The following is a 20,713-nucleotide window of genomic DNA, read 5'->3' as shown; positions in this document are numbered from 1 at the left end:
TCTGAGAGAAAACTAGACTTCTGCACCTCCTCATGGCGCTGTTTTCAGGCTTTAAAAAAACTAGCCTGTGACGGGAGACTTTGGCCAATCGAGCTAAACAGTACACTACAAGACGTTTCTGAAAACAATTTATGCGAGAAATAGGCATTACAGTAACAGAATCTTGATTTATATTTGATCAGTTGGCCTAGTTTGACCATTTGATTGGAGTTTGTGAGTGATTGACAGCTGCTCAGAGACGCCAAGGCTCCAGCTCGGCTCTGATCGGTTGTTTTCCTCCGGTCTGTGAAATCTTGTAGATGCCATTAGGAGCACCGGAGGACACAGAGGAACATGATTTTTTTTTTCAGATTACCTGTCTCATGCACTACTGTCAGGATATAGTGACCGTTTTATAAAAATCACATTTGCTCTATCTTGCCTACTGTTGCTTTAATGACACACTAGGTACACAAATTATTTAGAATGACACATTCAAAAAAATTTATGTAGCACCTGTGGAGACATTATGTGCCACAAAGCTTTTTTTGTCTGCCCATTGCTCATAGCTACAATCACTGCAAAAGGGAAAGTACAATTCAAGTGAGATAATAAAGAGCAGTTGCCATGATAACTACCTAATTTTCACTTTCTGGTTCAGCTGCAAGGTGAGAAATAAAAAATGATTCATAGTTTTATTTCCCATGTTCAAAGTAATAGTCAAGCGTAGTTCTGTTATATTGTAGGTTTCAGATTCAAATAAATATAACACAAAAACTTGTGAGGTCTGGCTTTGCAGTTCTGCCACAATAGATAACGCCAGTGCTGTTATTCCTCTGGACGAGTCAAACTGTTTATTGAAATGTCAAAACAATAGATCAGACAGTAAAGCTCTGTATCTGTAAATACAGTGGTCTTATTTACAATCTAACTAACCATATCAGCCCATTGAGGTGAACGAGTTGTTTATTTCCTCACAGCTGGACTTTGAAAAGTTGTCAACAACAGATCTGTTGGCAAACAGGAAAAAAAGATCCCAAGCTTATGTGTGGCTCAGAGAGCTGTAAACAAGATAATTGGATCGATGTGCCACTGTGTGAGTTGGAGACGTAATGAGAGGATTAAAACAGGAACATGCGTACACAAATTTAATGACCACTATAATGAGAAGAGTAAAACTTCACCTGCTGCCATCCATGAAGTTGGCGCGATTGCAGTCTAGTGTGAAGGAATCATCTGCAGGCAAATTCTTGGCTGGAATTAATAGCTTCATGAAAAAAACATGAACTTTGTGTGGGGTATGTGGTTTTCATGCGCCAGCCAATCGACTCCAGAGGACACCATAGATGCCCAAAAACCGCTCTCACAAGCCAAGAAACTCTTGGTTATTGAACATTTTATTGCATGTCTCACTTGAAAGTACACGTATTAAAATCTTTGAGGAATGGCCCATATACAGGACCACCTGTATCAGTCCAAATAGAAGAGAATGCAACATAAGCGAATAGTATGGTACATTGGAATCGAATACAGTTTTCACTATTTCATTGGATATATTAGCAGAGGAGGAACCGAGTCATTGTTTTGCAAGTTGCAAGTCTTTGCATTCAAGTCCCGAGTCAAGTTCCAAGTCCTAAACTTTGAGTTTCGAGTCATAAACAAATCATAAAGTGCCCTTCAGTAAGTGTAATGCCATTTGCGTCTCCGTCTGTAAATGCGTCAAAAGAAATTAGTGGCGTTAAGACAAATTTGCATTAACTTTGCAGCAGCTCTGTTTTTAATCTTTGGGCTTGGGGGAAGGTATCCAAGTCCAAGTGTTGGTGTTAAAGTCAAGTTGCAAGTCCTTTTTGATTTGGGTCAATTCAAGTCTAAAGTCATCAAATTTGTAACTCGAGTGTGACTCGAATCCATGTCACGTGACTCGTTTCAACACCTCTGCCTATTAGTGTAAAGTGTCAGATTGTAATTGTACAACACTGTTAGCATTTGCTTAATAATTATCAGCCCAGCATGCAGACTTTATAGCACTTACTGGCAGGATCAGTAGAAATGACGGGAGAAGCGACTGGAACTGTTCCATTGCACAGTAACAAATGAGTCTACACTAACGTTCATAATTTGTTGCAGGATGTTTTATTACACCACCGTGGTATCATTCAGCTCTTATAACATTATATGTTTTTACAGCTTGTTTTTTTATTCACTGGTATGTAAGCTGTTCATGAATCATGTCATCTTAACCAGAAGAGGCACAGTCCTGAAATATTGTCAGTGGCAGGTTATCTCCCACAGCTCCAGTTCTCTACACATGAGGTCTATATGTATGGAGGCTAATGTCTATGTCAACCTCACGGTCTCTGCTGAAGTATCCACTCCACAGTTTGAGCAGAGGGATGGTGGAGGGAGGAACACCTGGTTAGCCCGTCTATAACAAGCTGTCATAGGACCTAATGAGTTCCCTGATTATCTCCCCCAGGGACTATGTAAAACCTATGTACTCTGTAAAATAACCATTTCTATTTTTACCCCAGTGGACAAAAGCCTGCTGATTATAAATCACTGGGTAATTGTCCATGATGCAGGTCAGACATGCACAGGATACTCCAGAGTTTGATTTGGAGACTTTTAACCTCTTGACACATGAAACGCAGCGCTCTTGATGGAAATACCCTGCGTCCCAGATCTCCTCCACGGGCCATCTCCAGTGACGGTGGAAGCCCGCTTGTCAAACGATGCTAATAACATGCACCAGTTGAACTGTTGGGATGACAAGCGGCTCCTACGGTGACCTCATAGCATAAAAGGCGGGGAAGGAGTGCTTTGTTACCTGGGCCGCCTTCCTACACCACATCATAAGCAATCAACCTCAACATTCTCCGCAGCCCGCCCACATTCGCGGTCTGATGTGAGGGTGATTAATAGTGACAAACCCAGGGAAACAGTAATACGTGGCATAAGCCAGGCTGTGTTTGTTTAGCCTCTGTACAGAGCTCAGGGCAAACAAGCAGGTTTGGCCAAATGATGGGTGGCATGTACTGTAAACTGACTGGTTCCCGCCGGCTCTAGTCAGTTTGAGTGTGTTTATGTGTGGTCGTGGCTCCAGTGGATTGGCAGGCTGGGACTGTATACACCGCTGCATTCTTTGGGCTGTTACTTTATCTTTGAGACGGGTCAGGATGAGTCCCCAAATTGTCAGATGTGTCGGGTCAGTTGCGCTCGTCCTATAAACTCTCACATACCAAACCTTGCAGTCATACCAACTGATTACCCGCAACACATGCTGCGGAGTCTACATAGCCCTGCGTGGGTTTTGTAGAATAGCTAAACAGGGAAGGGAGCGTCCAGACACAAAGGTGTGAGCGGCGACAGGGAGACCTGGCCGGATCTGTTTCACTATGTCATCATGTGAAAGGGCCCCCCCCGTGCAAGCTCCTCTCGCCTTTCAGCCGTCCTCAATGGGCCCTGGGAATTTCTCACCACGATCTGGTTAGCCCCATTACAAAGGACCCCGTGGCCAGCAGCTCGAAAGCACTCTTCCATACACATAAGCACAAGCACGCAAAGGACTCCATCAGCATTCATCACAGTGATGTATGAAAGGGAAACCAGGAATGACAAGCCGTCTCAGGTGAACTGATTCTGAGCAATTTGTATGATCTGGTCTGGAGCTGTTGACATAGGAACACTCAGAGGTTGTTTCTCGTTGCCATGTTTGTATAAAAATTTGCACTTTACTGCATTGTGGACTTATTCACAAATTTCCATTCCTGTTGTGTGCAACAGGATTCGTTGTGTTTTACCTCATGGTAATTACAACACATTGCCTCATATCGGTTACAATAGATTCCAAAAAACTGTTTGGATTTACAGACCAGAATCTAAACCCTTCCAGCTCAGCTGTTTGTTTCCACCCGACAGTCGAAACCTTCATGGCGCCGACAATTGGAAATGACACCCAGCATCATGTTGTTAACCTCTTTCCATTCCAACGTCTTTGTAGAGGTGGGGGAAAGGGGAAGTTCAGGGGAAGATAAATAGTCAACAGTACATGCCACATAGAAGTGGTGTACATCATCTGAAAGCTGGGAACATGAAGATTAATTTGAGATGCAGCTCAGCACTGTGTGTAAAGTTGTTCTAGTCATTAATGATAAAACATAGTAATTAATCAATTAATGAATCAATTAAAATAAATTGTGAAAGTGTATAAAGGCGTAGAACATGATGATACAAGTTTGTGATGATCATTCCCAAGCTCTATTATGTCTCATAAATTGTTGTAACAATTTTTGGGTTGATATAATTTGTTACACAGATTTGGTGCTAAATTAAAAAAAATGTACTATTCGAGAATTGATCATAATGATCAATAATCCCTCCAAAATACCACATTAAGACACCAAGACCTTGAGGAACACCATAGAAAAAGCCATGCTGTGATTTGGTTTCAAAAGGTTTGGACATTTGGAGTTTTCTGTAAGAATTGCATTTTTCTGCGATTGGATGGCGAGCACTTCTGTTGTGTAAAATGCTCAGAAGCATCCTTATTGTCAATCTATTGAGGAAAGCCATCCATCCTCTGAATACCCTAGGTCTCTAGTTTGTGGCTGTAAAGTTTCATGAGGCTGTAATTATCCTAGAGGTCACCACAGGTCGTTTTATACAGAGAGGTCAAGTTTCAAAAAGTGGTCTCAATACAATGAAATGGCTACTATGGGGACTAAGATCATCACAGAGGAATACACTTGGGCTCATTGGATCCACAAGAGTCTCAGCTTTACAGTGATACCCAATTTATGTGATTCCAAGACTGTTTAGAGACCCCAGTATGCAGAAATATTGAAATACACCATGTTAGTATAGCCGAAAATAATACATTTATTATGTTTTCAAAGAACTGCATGATTTTTGCTTCAAATTGCATGTGATTATCATAAAGTGGGCATGGATAGGGGAGACTCGTGGGTACCCATAGAACCCATTCTCATTCACATATCTTGAGGTCAGAGGTCAAGGGACCCCTTTGAAAATCACCATGGCAGCTTTTTCTTCGCCAAAATGTTGTGTAACTTCGTAGCGTTATTTAGCCTTCTTCCTGACAAACTAGCATGACATGTTTGGTACCAATGGTTTCCCTAGGCTTTTTAGTTCTATATGATACCAGTATCTAGCTTGAAAACAGCCTGTGAGAACCTCTGAAAGACAGAGTAGCAACCGGGCCCGCCAGCAGGCTGTCAAAGTTTTAAAAGGTTAAGATGCCTCACACATTTCTTCCCCTTTTACATCATTCTGCGTTCTCTTTTCCCCTAGACGACACAGCCGGGTCACTAATGTTTCTTTCTGCTTGTCTCATGTGAGCACAGAAGAAGAAGAAGGGAGGGGTTGCAGCGTCTAGGATATATGCCTTCCCAGGACGAAGGCCATGAGCAACACACATATATATACACATGCGGTGCTCTCTGAGGAGAAACTTAATGCAGCTTCCACCAGGGAGGGCCAGACCAGTTTATGAATATTGATAGAGTCCGGCTGGCTGAGCGCTGGGTCAGCTGCAGGGCTGCAGTATTCAGTCTTCCAAACTGTCTGAATGTGTTTAACACATCTCATTACAAAGCCGGTGTGAAGCAGCAGTCACCGTGTGCTGGTGGCGCTGCACCGCTGCCAACCAGACACTTAGCCCAAGTGTTGTTGGTGCCCACTGGCAGAGATTTGGCAAAAGCCTGAGTGAAAGTGCGTGAGTTTCAAATTCTTCTGCGTTGGCTCGTCGGCGGCATACATTATGAAGAATCTTGGACCAGTCAGTAAACATCCTCCAATATAATGAAGTGCGCTTGGAGAAAGCCAGTGATGTCACCCATCACTCTGCTGTCTTCACCCATATCCAATTTCCATACTCTGCATGCTTGGCAAGATCTCTTCACATGAGGAAAACAATAGGAGGCACACATACAAATGCTCTCTCTCTCTCTCTCTCTCTCTCTCTCCCACACACTCTCAGACATACAGGCGTGTAATTTGACATAGGGTCTCCTGTCAGACACACAGTGGGGTTATTCCCCACACTTTCAGAGCTCAAAGCCAAGTAATGGGATTTACAGATATCATTTTGTCACGCCTTCTGACTGAGAATCAAAGAAATCATACAGTATATCCAACAAACGCTGTTTACCTTCGCCGAAGCCATAATATTTATTCTCTTTGCTCATATCTGATTCAAAATTTCTGATTCATACTTCCTAGACCGTAACCTTGAGATTTCCATGAGATTTTACTTTTTTTAGCGCCTGGCCACAGAACAACCAAGCCCCCCCACCCCACCGCCCAGTGTTGCTATGCTCTTTCTGTTTCTAAACTGGTGGTGTTATTGATCTTGGCCTGCCGCTTCAAACCCAATTCCGTTCAGCTGGCCCTGTGGACAGCAAAGCGCCGTCATTTGGTCAGACCCTGAGGTTTACTCTGAGTCATGAATGGATCTCTATGTTGTTCCCGTAAGGTTTTGGACCATTCCATCACCATCTGGGTTTCGGGGCGACACCCCTTGTCCCGCTACCTCAATCTAACTTCTTTTGAAAAAGTCCTCCTTCGATACTGTCACGACTGTCGGATCATTCGAGGCCAGAACAACACACGTGCGCAAACACACTGGAACATTGATGCAGACATGTGAACACTTTGGCACATGTCATGCACATACCGTAGCGTCCATACCGTCCAGTTTACACATTATTCTGGCAGCTGTTTAGATACAATGGGATTTGGACATTTTATATTTTTGACACGCATGCACATGTGGCCTGTGTGTACTTTTCCTGTGCTACTCCTCTCCTCGCCATACATCAGACTGCCACATACGGGTACTTCGCAAAAAGTCAAGGCCGCGCCCCCTTTAGGGGGAAAGAAAACAGAAAATCTTCAATGCAATTTGATGTGTTTGGATTGTAATTTTGACAAGTTCGTATGCATTCATCTCTTGTTATAGAAATATAATAACTATTTAGCAACTTTGCCTTGCGTTCGCGATACCTTAATAAATTATGGTTGAACACCGCCATGTCCCTTCAGTCGTCCCCCGTCCCACACAGTGGCCGGATATTGCTTATCCAGACATCTATACATTTTGGATTGAATCATGTTAGACTAAGTGTTGTCTGTAGATAACCAGCATGTTAACGGCTAACTGTTTGATCTATAGGCTGAGATTTAGTTGGAGACGACAGTCTGATGCTGCGACTGTATAACGTTAATGTATCACTGTATTACTGCAGCAGCCTCCCACTCAAGCTAACGTTAGCTAGCCATGCTAGTCAAGGTCACCAGCGTCATTTAGCCATTTACCACACTTACAGTGAATATTCAGGTATCGTATGCGCCTCAAATCTCAGTGTGAAAGCCTTGGTTAACCTGCTACACAACAGCTTTTCTGCATTTTCCATTTTCTTTCCTGTGACAGCGAGTTTCTTTTCCCCATGGAGCCATAAAGACCCTCTATTAGATCTTTTTTAGGACATGACAGGGGAACAAATCAGAGATCAGCATTTTTGGATTTATTGTTGGTGCAACGAACTACAAAGCAACTCTTTGGCATAGCGTTATTACTATTACCAGTTTGTTTAAAGTAGATATTTGGTTTCAACTACTTCTGTTTACTCTGTTACCATCCATGAGGGACGGGGATTGTTTTCCCCCAAAAGGCGGCGTGGTCGTGAGAGCCTACTCTGGATGACGTATTGCCGGTCTGATGCATTAGTCCAGCTTTACAAGAGCCATTATGGCAGGGTTCTGAATAAGTATGAAGCAGTTTCCACAAGAAAACAGGTATTGATGTGTTTTGGGGGCTGCTGATACCCTGAAAACCATTTGTCTCCTCGTAAACTGTGAAATAAAAAAAACAAGGAAATGTGACCTTTGCCCTCTGAGGCTCAAAGATGTATCTGTCTGTAATTCCTTTATTATCATGCCACTCATCCATTATGTGCTCATATATGAAGAAGCAGTTATCCTGGGTGAGTGATGCGTCAGAGTCATGTGCGCTGCATCTCTTCAGCAGAAGTGTGTGTGTTGTATGTGTGTGCAGAGTGGTTGCCGTGGCACCCAAGTGGAAACAAAACACATGTCAGCTGGTGCAGGCAGTGTGTGTGACAGAGGGGCCTCAGAGATATACGCTGGACGTGCGGCATGATGCTCCTCTGCTGTTCAGTAATATAGGTTAAATAAACTTTCCGGGACAAGAGTTGGCTCGCTGTGACATCGCTCAACTGTTAGAGGAGATATTTCTGGCACCAGAGCTGTGTTTCAAGGTGGCCTTGTTGATTTTTTTATTCTTTTTTTTCACTGGATTTGATTCTATCATCATGAAATAAAGCACTGTGGTACAAGGGAGGGAACATTCAAGGCCAAATTTAGAAGTGGGTCTACTGAAGAGAGAGGGAGAGATCATGGGAGAATGTAATGGGGTTTCTAATGTGCTCTCTGCGCGCCATTTCGTCCAGATGTTTAACAGCGAGTTTGCTTTTTCTTGCCACCCGCATCTCATCCCCTGTCTTTCCACACACCTTACATATTAGCGCACATGCCTGTTATCAGGGAAGGATGCCCATTGTGTGTCCAGATGAGTAATGGTCTGATGGGGGAAGAGTAGAAACGTGTCACGGTGAAAGAATGTAGACTTCAGACCTCTCCTGTAGGTGGTATTTCTTTCTTCTCCGACATCCAAACATGGGAGAATGTGCATACGTGTCTAAGTGATTCGCAGCTCGCCACACTCTATATGAAGGGTTGTAGGGTGCACAATGTGGTAGGTTGTTTGAGGTTAATGATATGTGTTTTTTCTTTTCTTGCAGCTGAGATATCAACATGGCTTGACCACCCCAGACCTGCAGCAGACGCTACCCAACCTGAAGAACTTTCTGGAGCATGGCCTGCTGGTGCGATGGTAAGAGTCAGATACTCAAATATTTCTTCAGAGGTCACTGAAGCCAGAAAGATGATGTATGAATGTGATATATAGGGATTTACAGTTTGATTTGATTGAACCAAAAACCCTTTCCCAGAATCTGTTTATAGAGATTAGGTCTGACACAGCACATTATGTGTTAGATAAATGTTAAGAATGCTACACAGTATACTTCACCTGTAATAATGTAGCACCTCTGCACATAATCCGTACCTCCGCATTTTTTAAAGCGGTGCTTGATGAGATTTGCAGCAGCCACTATGTCCCAGTGAGGTGGAATGCTTAGATCTCTGCCTCTCTCCTTCTACAGGCTTATGGCCTGTGAGTAACCCTTTACTAAGACCTGAGAGTTGGTCTGTGTCCGACTTCAGCTCCACTGCCCTATAAAAGAGAAAGCTGTCTTTGATCTCCACTCCTCTCCCAGGGTCAGCAAAGGGGAAAATGTGTATTACACACATTAATTGAATAATCTTTTGTTTTGAAAGGAAAGAAGCCATGAAAAGCCAGAGCTCTCAAATCAGCCCGCCCCCTCCCTTAATGGGAAGTGGAAGGGCCCAAAGATAGACGAGATGAAAGCATGGGCCCGCTAAGCCTGAAGCTATGTGTGTGTGTGTGTGTGTGTGTGTGTGTATATGTGTGTACACATGCATGAACGTTTTTAAAGAAGTGGAGGTGGGAGTGTAACAGTTCTACAGTGGCTCGCCACAGCCACACTCCATGTACGACAACGAGACCACAGGGACGGGAACAAAAGCCGCCCTGTACTGACTCCGGAGTCATCAGCTGAGAACTGCCTTTCTCATCAGCACGAGCAGCTCTGAGCTTCAAAAACATACATCGAGATCAGTCGTTCACACCGTAACACGATATAGAGCTCTGCTAGATTTAGCAACACCTTAAAGGAATAGTTCAACATTTAGGGAAAGTGCGTGTTTGCTTTCTTGCCGAGTAGTTAGATGAGAAGATTGATAACACTCTCCTTTCTGTATGGAAGCAGCCAGCAGCTGATTAGCTTATGTTACCAGAAAGACTGGAAGCAGGGGAAACAGTTCTCCTGGCTCTGTCCGACGAATACATCTACCCGCTGGCAACTCTAAAGCTCACTAACTAACAGCTGTAAAACCACAACATAACGATTTTACATTTCGGTTCTTGTATGTAATAAACAAACAAGACATAATAATGTTGAAAGGTGAGCTTTAGCGTTCAATAATAATGTCAAACTTGATTTGAAAGATGGTAAAAAGGTTTAAAAATCATAAATATATGTTAAGGCTGTCAATCGATTAAAATATTTAATAGCGATTAATCACGCGATTGTCCATAGTTAATCGCAAATTAATTACCAGTATATTCACATTAAAACTGAGTTGTGTCAATACGTAAAGGAAATTAGTGGCGTTAAAACAAATTTGCGTTAACACGGTATTATCCTGTTAACTTTGACATTCCTAAAATATATATATTAGTATGCTAAAATGTTTAAGCAGAGTTACAGTGGTTAAACTTGCCCTCTCATCTTAAGACCATGCATACTGCACCTTCCTTCAACTTAAAGCCTCCAGTGAGGATGATGAGGTGACTGTTTAACACACTGTTGCGCTATTTCCTTCCCATATCAGTTCCAGTCTTCCTTGCGAAAGCCTACATTCAGATACAATTTCCAGCGCTGGGACCTGGCTCATGAAATATGGATGTATAAAAACGCTGCATGGCAGCTGCAGATAATTATCTTATAGACTGTGCGAGAGAGAGACTAATCTGCTTCCTCTATCCCTCCTTGCCACCTCTTTCTTCCTTCCACGCATCCAAATAAGGATGATGTGATGAAGGATATGACCAAGGGCGCTGTTTCCAGAACACATTTGGAAACGGTTCCTCCCTCCATATAGAACTAATTCAGCATGCATGCAGTCTGCTGGGAGAGCCGTTCCCAAAACGCCAAGACCCACACCGCGAGAACATAGCGGGTTCATCTCGGACATTTTATCCAGACGGGATGGAAAAAGTGAGGAAAAGCCTGTAAGAATAAAAAGGGTGTACTATAAAAAAACATAATTTTTGTGCAGTAGGCTATAGGATGCTCGTCTGGTGAGCTGCTGATCATATCTTTATACATTTCCAAACAGTACTGTCTCAGAAACACATCATAACATGTCATAATATATACAGTCCAGCTCTGCTGAAAAATGGGCACTATAGGTTTTTTAAAATCTCGCTGAAGGATAAGAAACAGTGGGAAAATGGTGAATCTATTACCCTGAGGCAGACAGAGACAGTACCAGAAACCCATTCTTTGTAAACTGTACAGGCTGCTGAGATCAAAGCAAACGCGTTCAACATGCTGCCATTTGCCGCTCCACATCCGCTGAGGGCCTGGCCGAGGTTCACAGGGCCCTAATCCCGCTCCGGTGCCTGGAAGCAGTGCTACGAACACGGGGGGGTGGGGAGGCAAGGTGTGGCAGAGCTCCTGGTCAGGCAGATTCAGCGTAACCACGGCGGTCCCCCTATGTTACATGATGTACACGAAGGGATGCGATATTTAGACAGCTGTAGTCTGGTCAGTGAAAGATAAAAGGATATAATCTAAAATTTATATACCTAAAATAACAGTTTGCAAGGTACATTAAGCCCGACAGGTGCCCTATGGATTTACTATAGAATAGCGGATGATCATTTGGAAGGATAAATCAGGGATATGTTCTTCTTCCCTGTTCATGTGATATTCTGTAAAGGTACATTGCGTCTCCAAACACCACTTCCTCCTTACCCGTTGGGAATAATAATGCCATTTCCATTCCATTTCTCCCTCTTTAAACCATTATTCTAACCAACCATATGTTTACGTTTCATTTTTTATAAAGGAGGCTACTATAACATGATAGCTAAAAATGTCATAAATGTTATTAAAGCTAACACTGGAGAAGTACAGTACATTTTTGGGTTATAACAACCGTCATTTATAAATGGTAAATTGATAGTTAATAGTTATTTTACTGTTAACAAGCAATGACATGATGATTAATAATGCTTACTAATTATTAGTAATGCTATCATTTCTGTGATTTCATCAGTAGTTTGTGTAATATGAAATAATGAGTTTATAATCTATGTATTGTACCATAGCTGATAAGAGACGATAACAATTACATTCTGATTATATTAGTAAATTATTTATTATCATTTTAATGTTGCACACATTATAACATTTTATACACTATATATAAGTATTTGTTACTAATTACCAAATAATTTGTAAACCTTTTAAGAAATTGTTTGTAAAACATCTATAAACTTTACATAGATAGATAGGACAGATGTTAAAAAGCCATCCTAAAAAAAAATAATAAGATGGAAATGTCAAAAGTCCCATTATTGTATAAACCACACATTTACTCTGGCATTTACTGTTCATATCAGTGTGTATTTTGTCAGCTTGTTGATGGTGTTGCACATGCTGTGCTGTGGTGATTCCCTGTCTTCAAAGGCCAGACGGTCAATAAGTCCTGCCCTGTTAAAGCAAAAAGAAAACATGGCTTCCACCACAGTGCATATCAAATTCTTAGTAATGTTTGCTCTTTTAGTTTCGCAGGGATTTCCCTTAACCACATCAAACGGCTAAATCTTATCTGCCATTGTTGCTTTTGGCCCAAAAATCGTGGCTCCTTAGCAGGGTCTTGATATGAACTGGGGCATGTTGTGAAGCCTGTCCGGGGGATTGGACAGTGGAAAGGTTTGGCTTACCAAATTCCTGAGTCGGAGTGAAAGATGCCAGGTTTGACATCAGCGGTGGAAAGGAAGAGAGCAGATACAAAAAGTAGTAAGGGCTATTTCTGGCTCGGCATTTCAAGTTTTCTGCTTGATGATTTAGGCAGAGGCTTCGGTGAAGTTGTTGTCAGGGTGATGCAGCAGATGGGGGTCCAATGACCCTTACAGACTTTCTGTAGGTGGTGGCTACCAGTGGAAGGAACCTATCACTATACTGCTGTGTATCATACATTTGGGAGGAGCAACAGGCCTTTTTCCCATCAGTATGGTATATCAAGCTGCTGTCGTGAGTTCACTTTACTTGTCATGAAGGTCTTAGACAAAGTCCAAGCTGCACAGAAAGTTTGAAATCTGAGTCCTCTATTGTAAAATCCCATCCTTATTAATAGTGTATATATGGGGGTCAGTTTCCTCATATGGATAGAGTAGGTTATTTTAACTTTCTTCATTATAGAGTGCTCCAGGGATGACGTATTTGAAAAAATTTAATAATTAACTAACATTTTGGTCGCTTAAAAATGTCCTATTCATGTCCACTTCTTATATACAGTCTATGGATTCATCCTGTGAGGGCCATGAATATATGTCCCAAATCTAATGGCAATCTATCTATCCAATAGTTGTTGAGATATTTCAGTTTGGACCAAAGTACTGGACTGACAGATAGACATTGCCATCCCTAAAATTTCATTCCATCTCTTTTCAAACAGCAGTTCAAGGACTACTTGTACTGTAAGAATGATTTATGCCAGGAGAAGGAAATTTCAGAATGGGAACAGAATAAATGTTTATTAAGAATATGAAAGATCTCTCGCAGTGCACCAAGAATGTCAACAAGAGACAGTTAGCTCATGCAGTGTAAGTATTCGGCCTGTTCAAGCTTTTCCAAACAACTTTAGGACTTGTTTCAGCAGTTCTGTCTTCCTAACCTTAATCAGCACACATGCTCACAGTGGCCATACATACATGTGTAGCCTAATTGCTCACATTAAAAAAACATGTCATCGACATAATAGTTAAAATGTTTCAAGAAAAAATGTTATGACTGCCCAGAGGTTTGCTTGGCTGAAGTCCTCGGCGACACACCCAGTCCTCTGCTGCACAATTTGACACAAATAATAGAACAAATGTAGGCCAAACATAGGAACTGAGTGGAACAAAATAATACGGTCCAAATACAAAATTCCTCATTATACAAAAGACCTGATGTGATGACCAACGTGATTTAATGCCAGTGTCAATAATGCATTTGCTCGTGCCGTGCTGGCCAGCTAAAAACGGACCAAATGGATTATATTAGAGAGCCAGCTGGAGGAAGGAATGGAAGAAAATGGCTGATCATAATTAAAATCAAAGCCGTCCAATCAGCCGTTGCCGAAAGGACTTCGGTCGGTCAAGCTAAAAAAAAACGTGGTAGTCACTTATTAGCTTTTTATAAATGATGCATGGAATCCTTATATTTTCACTCAGTACCAGTTTTCTCCGGTTTCCTAACCTGTATTGTGTTTCAAAGAGTCTGAATCACATTTTCCACTTACTTAAATGATAATTGACTTCTCATGACATCTATCTTTCTTCCTGTCTACCGAAGCAGGTTTTGATTTTTTTTGGACTGGCTTCCAAAGAGCCCATGATGGTTTCATTTGGAAAGCTATAGATACGTGTTTGAGATGGCAAATCTTTCATTCAGGGTTCCTACGCAGTATGGAAAAGTACGGGAAAATAATAACATTTTATTTTTAGTAATTTACAGGTCTGGATAAGTGTGGAAAAACATTTCTGTTTCCAGACTATTGCCCCTATTCTGTTTTCTAAAATATAAAATTTCTAAAAATAAATTGACCATACAAGCAGTAAAGTGTTTTTCATGGCGTTTGGAGCAGCCGGTGCAGCCAAAATAAATAACAATAATAATATAATAATAATAAAAAGTAACCAAAAACGGCAGGCAGACAGCACAGAGCGGAACGCTGCCTGTCAGACTGGGCCAATCTAATACTTTCAATATTGAGGGGGGATGCGAGCGCCCCCTCCTCGCTTTGGTTGAAATCTGATTGGCTCAGAACGGTGACTAGTGTTCCAGCTCACCTCCGCTTTTTTTCACCTCAGGACGTTGCATCTTGTTTTGATTCAGTGCAGTGGCGACATGCTTATACAAACTGAGGAGGTGTCATCCACTATGAAGTGCCTTGAAGGTCTACAGCATCATCAGATTCTCTTTATATCATGAAAACTGTATTAGTGTTGAATTACATTAAATTACTGACCAAAATTTTCTGGCTCGCACTAGGGCTGTCAATCAATTAAAATATTTAATCACGATTAATCGCATGATTGTTTATAGTTAATCACGATTAATCACACATTTTTTATCTGTTTAAAATGTACCTTAAAGGGAGATTTGTCAAGTATTTAATACCCTTATCAACATGGGAGTGGGCAAATATGCTTGCTTTATGTAAATATGTATATATTTATTACTGGTAATCAATTAACAACACAAAACAATGACAAATATTGTCCAGAAACCCTCACAGGTACTGCATTTAGCATAAAAAAAAATATGCTCAAATCATAACATGGCAAACTGCAGCCCAACAGGCAACAACAGCTGTCAGTGTGTCAGTGTGCTGACTTGACTATGACTTGCCCCAAACTGCATGTGATTATCATAAAGTGGGCATGTCTGTAAAGGGGAGACTCGTGGGTACCCATAGAACCCATTTTCATTCACATGTTTTGAGGTCAGAGGAAGAAATTAGTGGCGTTGAAACAAATTTGCGTTAATGCATTATTATCACGTTAACTTTGACAGCCCTAGCTCGCTCCCTACGGGCGCTCGCGTAAAAGGCCTCTCCATCTAAAAGCCCCGGGACGGATTTCTGTTCCAGTCTGTCCCTGTTGCTAATTAATGCATAATGGTTTTTCACGTAGAGCAGCATTGCCCCAAGACAGTAGAACGCAGTTCAGCTTTCTGCGTAGAGCTGGGGACTGAACGGCCACAATGTAAGTGCAAGTTTTCTGAGGGCTGACTTGACTATCCCAAATACAAAGCCTGGTTGGTTAACAATTCCAAATGGGAGAAGAGAGCTGGATGCAGACTTTGTGTAAAATCGTGTGACAACTCAAACGTGGGGGGAGGCGCCGAAACACTTAAGTCTCGTCACAGCATCCTCTGCACCCTGAGTCACTAAGTCACGGTCAAATATGGTCTGAAATATCTACCGAGAAGTCTGGCAATTTGAGTCTGGAAAAGTGTGGAATTTTGAAATGGAAAATGTGTAGGAACCCCGTTCATTTGTCTCCCCCAGAAAATTAGGTGTTAAAGAGCACATTGTTTCCATTTTGCCCCAAAACGCTGCAGAATTAACCATATGCTCGTTAGGGGGGGGAGCGAGCTAAAGGCCGTCGTATGAAATGATGTGTTTTGATGGACATGTGCTGCCAAGTAAAGCACAGTCCGTCTACTGTTCGGCCCACTTAAATAGAGAACACCCTCACTGGATCCGGTCATGACTTTATTTTCTTAACCCTGACCTTGGTTGACCATCCAACATTTTTACATCTGTATGCCTCCAATTAGCTTAAATGCTATCCATCTAGTTTTTACAGGTTGTTACCATAAGCGGTTACATACTGTACCTTCAGATCGGGGATGGTTCTCATTTAGTGTATCGCAGGCGCTTTGAAGTTCCTCTTAAAACTAGACAGGCTTCTCCGCTCTCCTCAGCAGTGTCCTGCCTGTGAACCCTGGCAGGACCACCTCGGCAGGGTGTTGGCACGGGTCAAGGTCAGGCCCCCTTTTTACAAGCTGTCATGTGTTTGGTGGTGGAACTGTCCATCAGAGAGCGGGCTAGTACACAATAAATGCACACGCCAAATGCCACTGTTATAAAGAAGACTTTGTTGGTGAGTGCAAAGCGACGGGAGACAATTTACAAGGACATCTATTATGACTGCATGTCCAACTGAAAAAGCAGAGATTTGTCCTCAACTTGTTAACCACCACATGTGAATCTCTAGAGAGCACATTGAGGCTCCTCTTGACCTTTGACCCCAACAGTACAGTGCCTCGGCTCCTGACATAGCCGAATGGTCACGTTAAGCAGAGCGTTAAGTAGTCCTGTGATTTTGGCCCAAAGGGCGGTCAGGCCACCATTTAAGTAAATTTATGGCTCCAGTTCTGGAGCCGGGGCGAGGTGTCCCCCGATCCCGAGTCTGTTATCTGTTATGGAGAAAAATGTCTGACATACTTGGGTGGACGCCTGCTGCGCATTTTCCAGTCAGCAGAAAGTGAGTGTAGTCTCGCAGGATGCACAAATGTTTTCTGAATGTGGTAAGTTGGAGTGATTTACAAAGAGCTGCAGCTGTCGTTCTCCTGGACCGCGGGGGGGGTGGAGTTGGGTGCTTAAGTGGAGTGAGATCAATGGAGAACCAGGTCCAAGTGGAGTCTGGGTGTCTCATTCAACCCATCAGGACATCCCAGGCTCTTATCTTGGCTGTAGAGATTATCTGACTGTAGTAAATCAAATGCAATCAAAGGGCCCTCTCCTACACCCGGCGCAAGTTTCAGACCGACGCTGTTGTCATTTTCACACCCAGTGCCAATGTTATGTAGGTAGCAATTGTAGTTGAGCCCATCTATGTGCCCATAGGCCTCTGTAGCGTCTCCTCATTCTTCTGTGTGTGCGAATGTAGACGTAGGCTACTTCAAAGTTTGCTGGCCCTCTCCCCCTAAACGGCGGCATTTTGAGGCTGATGGATTCGCCTAAAGCAGCTCCAGAGGCTTCCGCTCAGCCGGAACGAGCCCCTCCGTGAGTTGCATCGGAACGTAATATAGTTTTTATTATTTATCAATACATGTTTATCATATTTATCCTAGTGCTTATTATCATACAATCAATTTTGCCCCCCATGCCACCTGCACCGGTTAAATAGGTTATTGGTTCGCACACTTTCACTTCATGCACGAGAAGATACGTTTCCTCAGCAGAAAACGACTCTGCTGAATCTTTGCCTTTGCCTCTTGCGCCTTACTTTGCGCCCAGATTATGCGTCGCTTAACTAGCAAAAGTGGAGTTGGACACGCCCTAAATGCACTCGCGCCATGCACTTTGGACCGTGCGCTATAGACCGTTTGAATAGGGCCCCTACTCTGATCTTTGTAGTTTGTCATTCCTTTTATTTATGCTTGATGCTATCGCTTATTAATTGTCTTTCTCTTTGTCTTTGTCCCTCACAGTGACAGACACCATGTCTCCAGCTCCATCCCAGTGCCGGCCAAGTCTCAGCTTGGTGTGTCTGCTGCCTCAGAGATAGGCTACCCCAGCCACACCAGCTCCCCGGACCGAGGCCTGAGAAAAAGGGCGAGCTCGGAGGCCGATAAGTACAAGTCCACTCCTCCACCCAGCTACAACACAGCCATGGGTGAAGAGCAGCCCCCGGTTGGCCTGGCACCGCCCTCGCCTTCATCCAAACACCTATCCTCCTCCCTTGATGCCGGCATGGCCTCACTTAACTTGACCAAGACCGCGGAGTCCAACGAAGAGGGAGAGCAGAAGGAGGAGAGCGAGGAGACAGCGGTGGAGGTGGAGGTGGAGGTGGAGGTGGAGAGACCCAGAAGCATTGACGGAGAGGTTGAAGTACATAAAGAAGAAGAGTCTGAGGAGCAGCCACCCAGTAGCTCCGTTGCGCCTAACTCTTCTACGGTGCAGGAAACTGGTGAGGAAACGGTGCCGACTAGTCAGCACACAGGGTCCATGAACGGCTCTTTGGTACCAGGACAGGCGCTTGTCGGCCTGGCCCCGGAGCTGCGCTGCTCTGTGGAGCAAGCTGAGGAGATCATGGGCACGGAGGCCACCGGTTTAGGTTTGGGTTTGGGATTGGGGCTGGCAGACGAGGCCCGGATGGAGGTCTACCACTGCATCCCTGTGGACCACGCTGTAGCTGTGGAGTGTGACGAACAGGTGCTGGGAGAGCTGGACGTCGCTGGCTTTGAGGAGTTCTCCAGGCGCATCTATGCACTAAACGAGAACATGTCCAGCTTCCGCAGGCCGCGCAAGAACTCAGATAAGTGAGGACTTAAGGAGAGAGGGAGGCATGAAAAAACTTGCACAGTGGGGTTTGGACAAATACAAGGCAGGGACATGAGGACAAGGGTGGGGTCTCCACTTCCTTATCGCAGCATCACAAATCATATGAGCTATTCTGGAATAACGACCAATTTGCACTTATTGTAAACATTTCCATAGTAATCATTTCAAGGAAATACAGTTAACAGTGCAAGTATTGGGACAGTAAGCTTTACTTTTATTTTTGATGCCAACATTAATATATTTTTTAACAATGGATGGAACAATGAATCATTATTCAGACATTTTTTATTCACAAAATAATTTGGCCTCAGCGATAACTGTTGCCTTCATGAATTAGAATCACTCATTGTAGTCTGTTGTTCCATAACGGGACCATTAATGTAAAATGACAAAACATGTGCATCACTTGCACTTTGTTTTCAAACCCCTTACTGCAATAACAGCCCTTAAAGGAACAGTGTGTAAAGACCCAGACACACCAACCCGACATCAAAGAACTAGCAGCGACAAAGGCCACTAGTTGTGTCGCCTCAATTCGCCTTTGTCTTGGCCAAAAAGTTGCACTCGAACAGCACATACGTTCTCACCACTCTCACTCACCGCTTAGCTTCATTCCAGACGGCCATGTCGTTGTGAAAATAGGAAAAACGAGAAGAGCCTTCTGTGTGACTTCACTCGTTGGCTTGCTTTCCTCACGTCTATTTCTCTTCTCGTGCACTGATTCGTTTAAGCTGTACAGCCAATCAGAGTGATTTCTCTCACCGACGATGCTGAATCGGCTGAAAAAATCGGCTGTTTTGCGTTTTTACGTTACCTGAAGACCACCGTAGTTCTCCGACACGCTTGTGAAACTGGTAACGTGAACCACAGAGCGCAAAACCGGGGTACCGCCAGCCGCCGTATGACTTCCATTGCTCCTAAAGTAGTGTTATTATGGTAAAGGTGGCCTCTGACTTCTCTGAGCTCGCGTTACTGCAGTCTTGGAAAGGGAGGAGTGAGCAGAGGGTTAATCAGTTGGTTGCAATCTGCAACCACACCACTAGATATCGCCAAATCCTACACACTGTACCTTTAACTTCTTGTACAAAACATCATCGTCTCTACTCAACTGCATTTAAGATTCACATCCACACTCAATACATCAGTGTATGATGATGTTTCAATGCAGCAGCTTTTAGTTTATTTGTTTATTTTATCAATTATAGAATCATTAACATGAACAACAGACGCCACATCGAGAATGGTTGCAACTGGAAGTTTTATCAAAGTGAAAGATGTTCACTTAGCGCGCTGTCCCAGCACTTACACATTTGATTGTACAAGCAAGGTGCTTCCCGAGCCTTCATTCAGGGTGCATGACAGTGGGTGTGTGTGCAGGAGGGAGGACGGGATGCGTGTGTGTCGGGACTCCATGTCAGCATGCAACCAGTCACATAATCACAGTTAGGTTTCAAATAATCCCACCAATGACCTTTGAACAAGGCAGGATTTTGCCACCACAAAGCGAGGCGGGAGCTGGAACCAGTCGCCCAATCAGATACTCCCTAACTGTGACACACGACAGCTCAACCCAGCAGTCTTTCTCCACACGGAGTTCCTCCTTCAGGTCTTTAGATGAGGATCAGGTGGCAGGTTGGGGCTTACAGCACATGGCAGGGATACGGTGCAATTGTTTTTCTGTCCATCTCCATGTCCTCTATTTTTCTCTTTTATTTTTTTTTTCAATTTTAATGTACCCCATAAATATTAACATCAATGTTAACGTCACGTCCACTGATTTCCATATTCAGTAGACCAAAAATTAAATTCTGTGTTCCCGTGTTCTGTTGGAATGTCTCACTCAGGCTCTACTGTAAGTGTTTATAGCTTAGTGTCCCGATCCCATCGTCTGTGATTTTGTCCCGTGTCTCCATGTTCT

The 20,713-nt window shown here is 43.2% G+C and overlaps 1 protein-coding gene across 2 annotated transcripts in view; it reads left to right on the top strand.

Moving 5' to 3' along the window:
* The window catches only part of uvrag (UV radiation resistance associated gene), a 102,413-nt gene extending 82,962 nt beyond the window's left edge, over positions 1-19,451 (top strand). For both annotated transcript variants that reach the window (XM_037748489.1, XM_037748490.1), the window contains 2 exons: positions 8,820-8,911; positions 17,943-19,451. In XM_037748489.1, coding sequence (XP_037604417.1) covers positions 8,820-8,911; positions 17,943-18,777 — 927 coding nt within the window. In that variant the 3' untranslated portion in view covers positions 18,778-19,451. The remainder of the gene's footprint in view (positions 1-8,819; positions 8,912-17,942) is intronic.
* Positions 19,452-20,713: the final 1,262 nt, after the last annotated feature.

The sequence above is a fragment of the Sebastes umbrosus genome, chromosome 17 (assembly GCF_015220745.1).
Source record: "Sebastes umbrosus isolate fSebUmb1 chromosome 17, fSebUmb1.pri, whole genome shotgun sequence".
Lineage (NCBI taxonomy): Eukaryota > Metazoa > Chordata > Actinopteri > Perciformes > Sebastidae > Sebastes > Sebastes umbrosus.
Note: the sequence above shows the minus strand (reverse complement) of the source record. Positions and strands in the feature narration are given on the sequence as shown.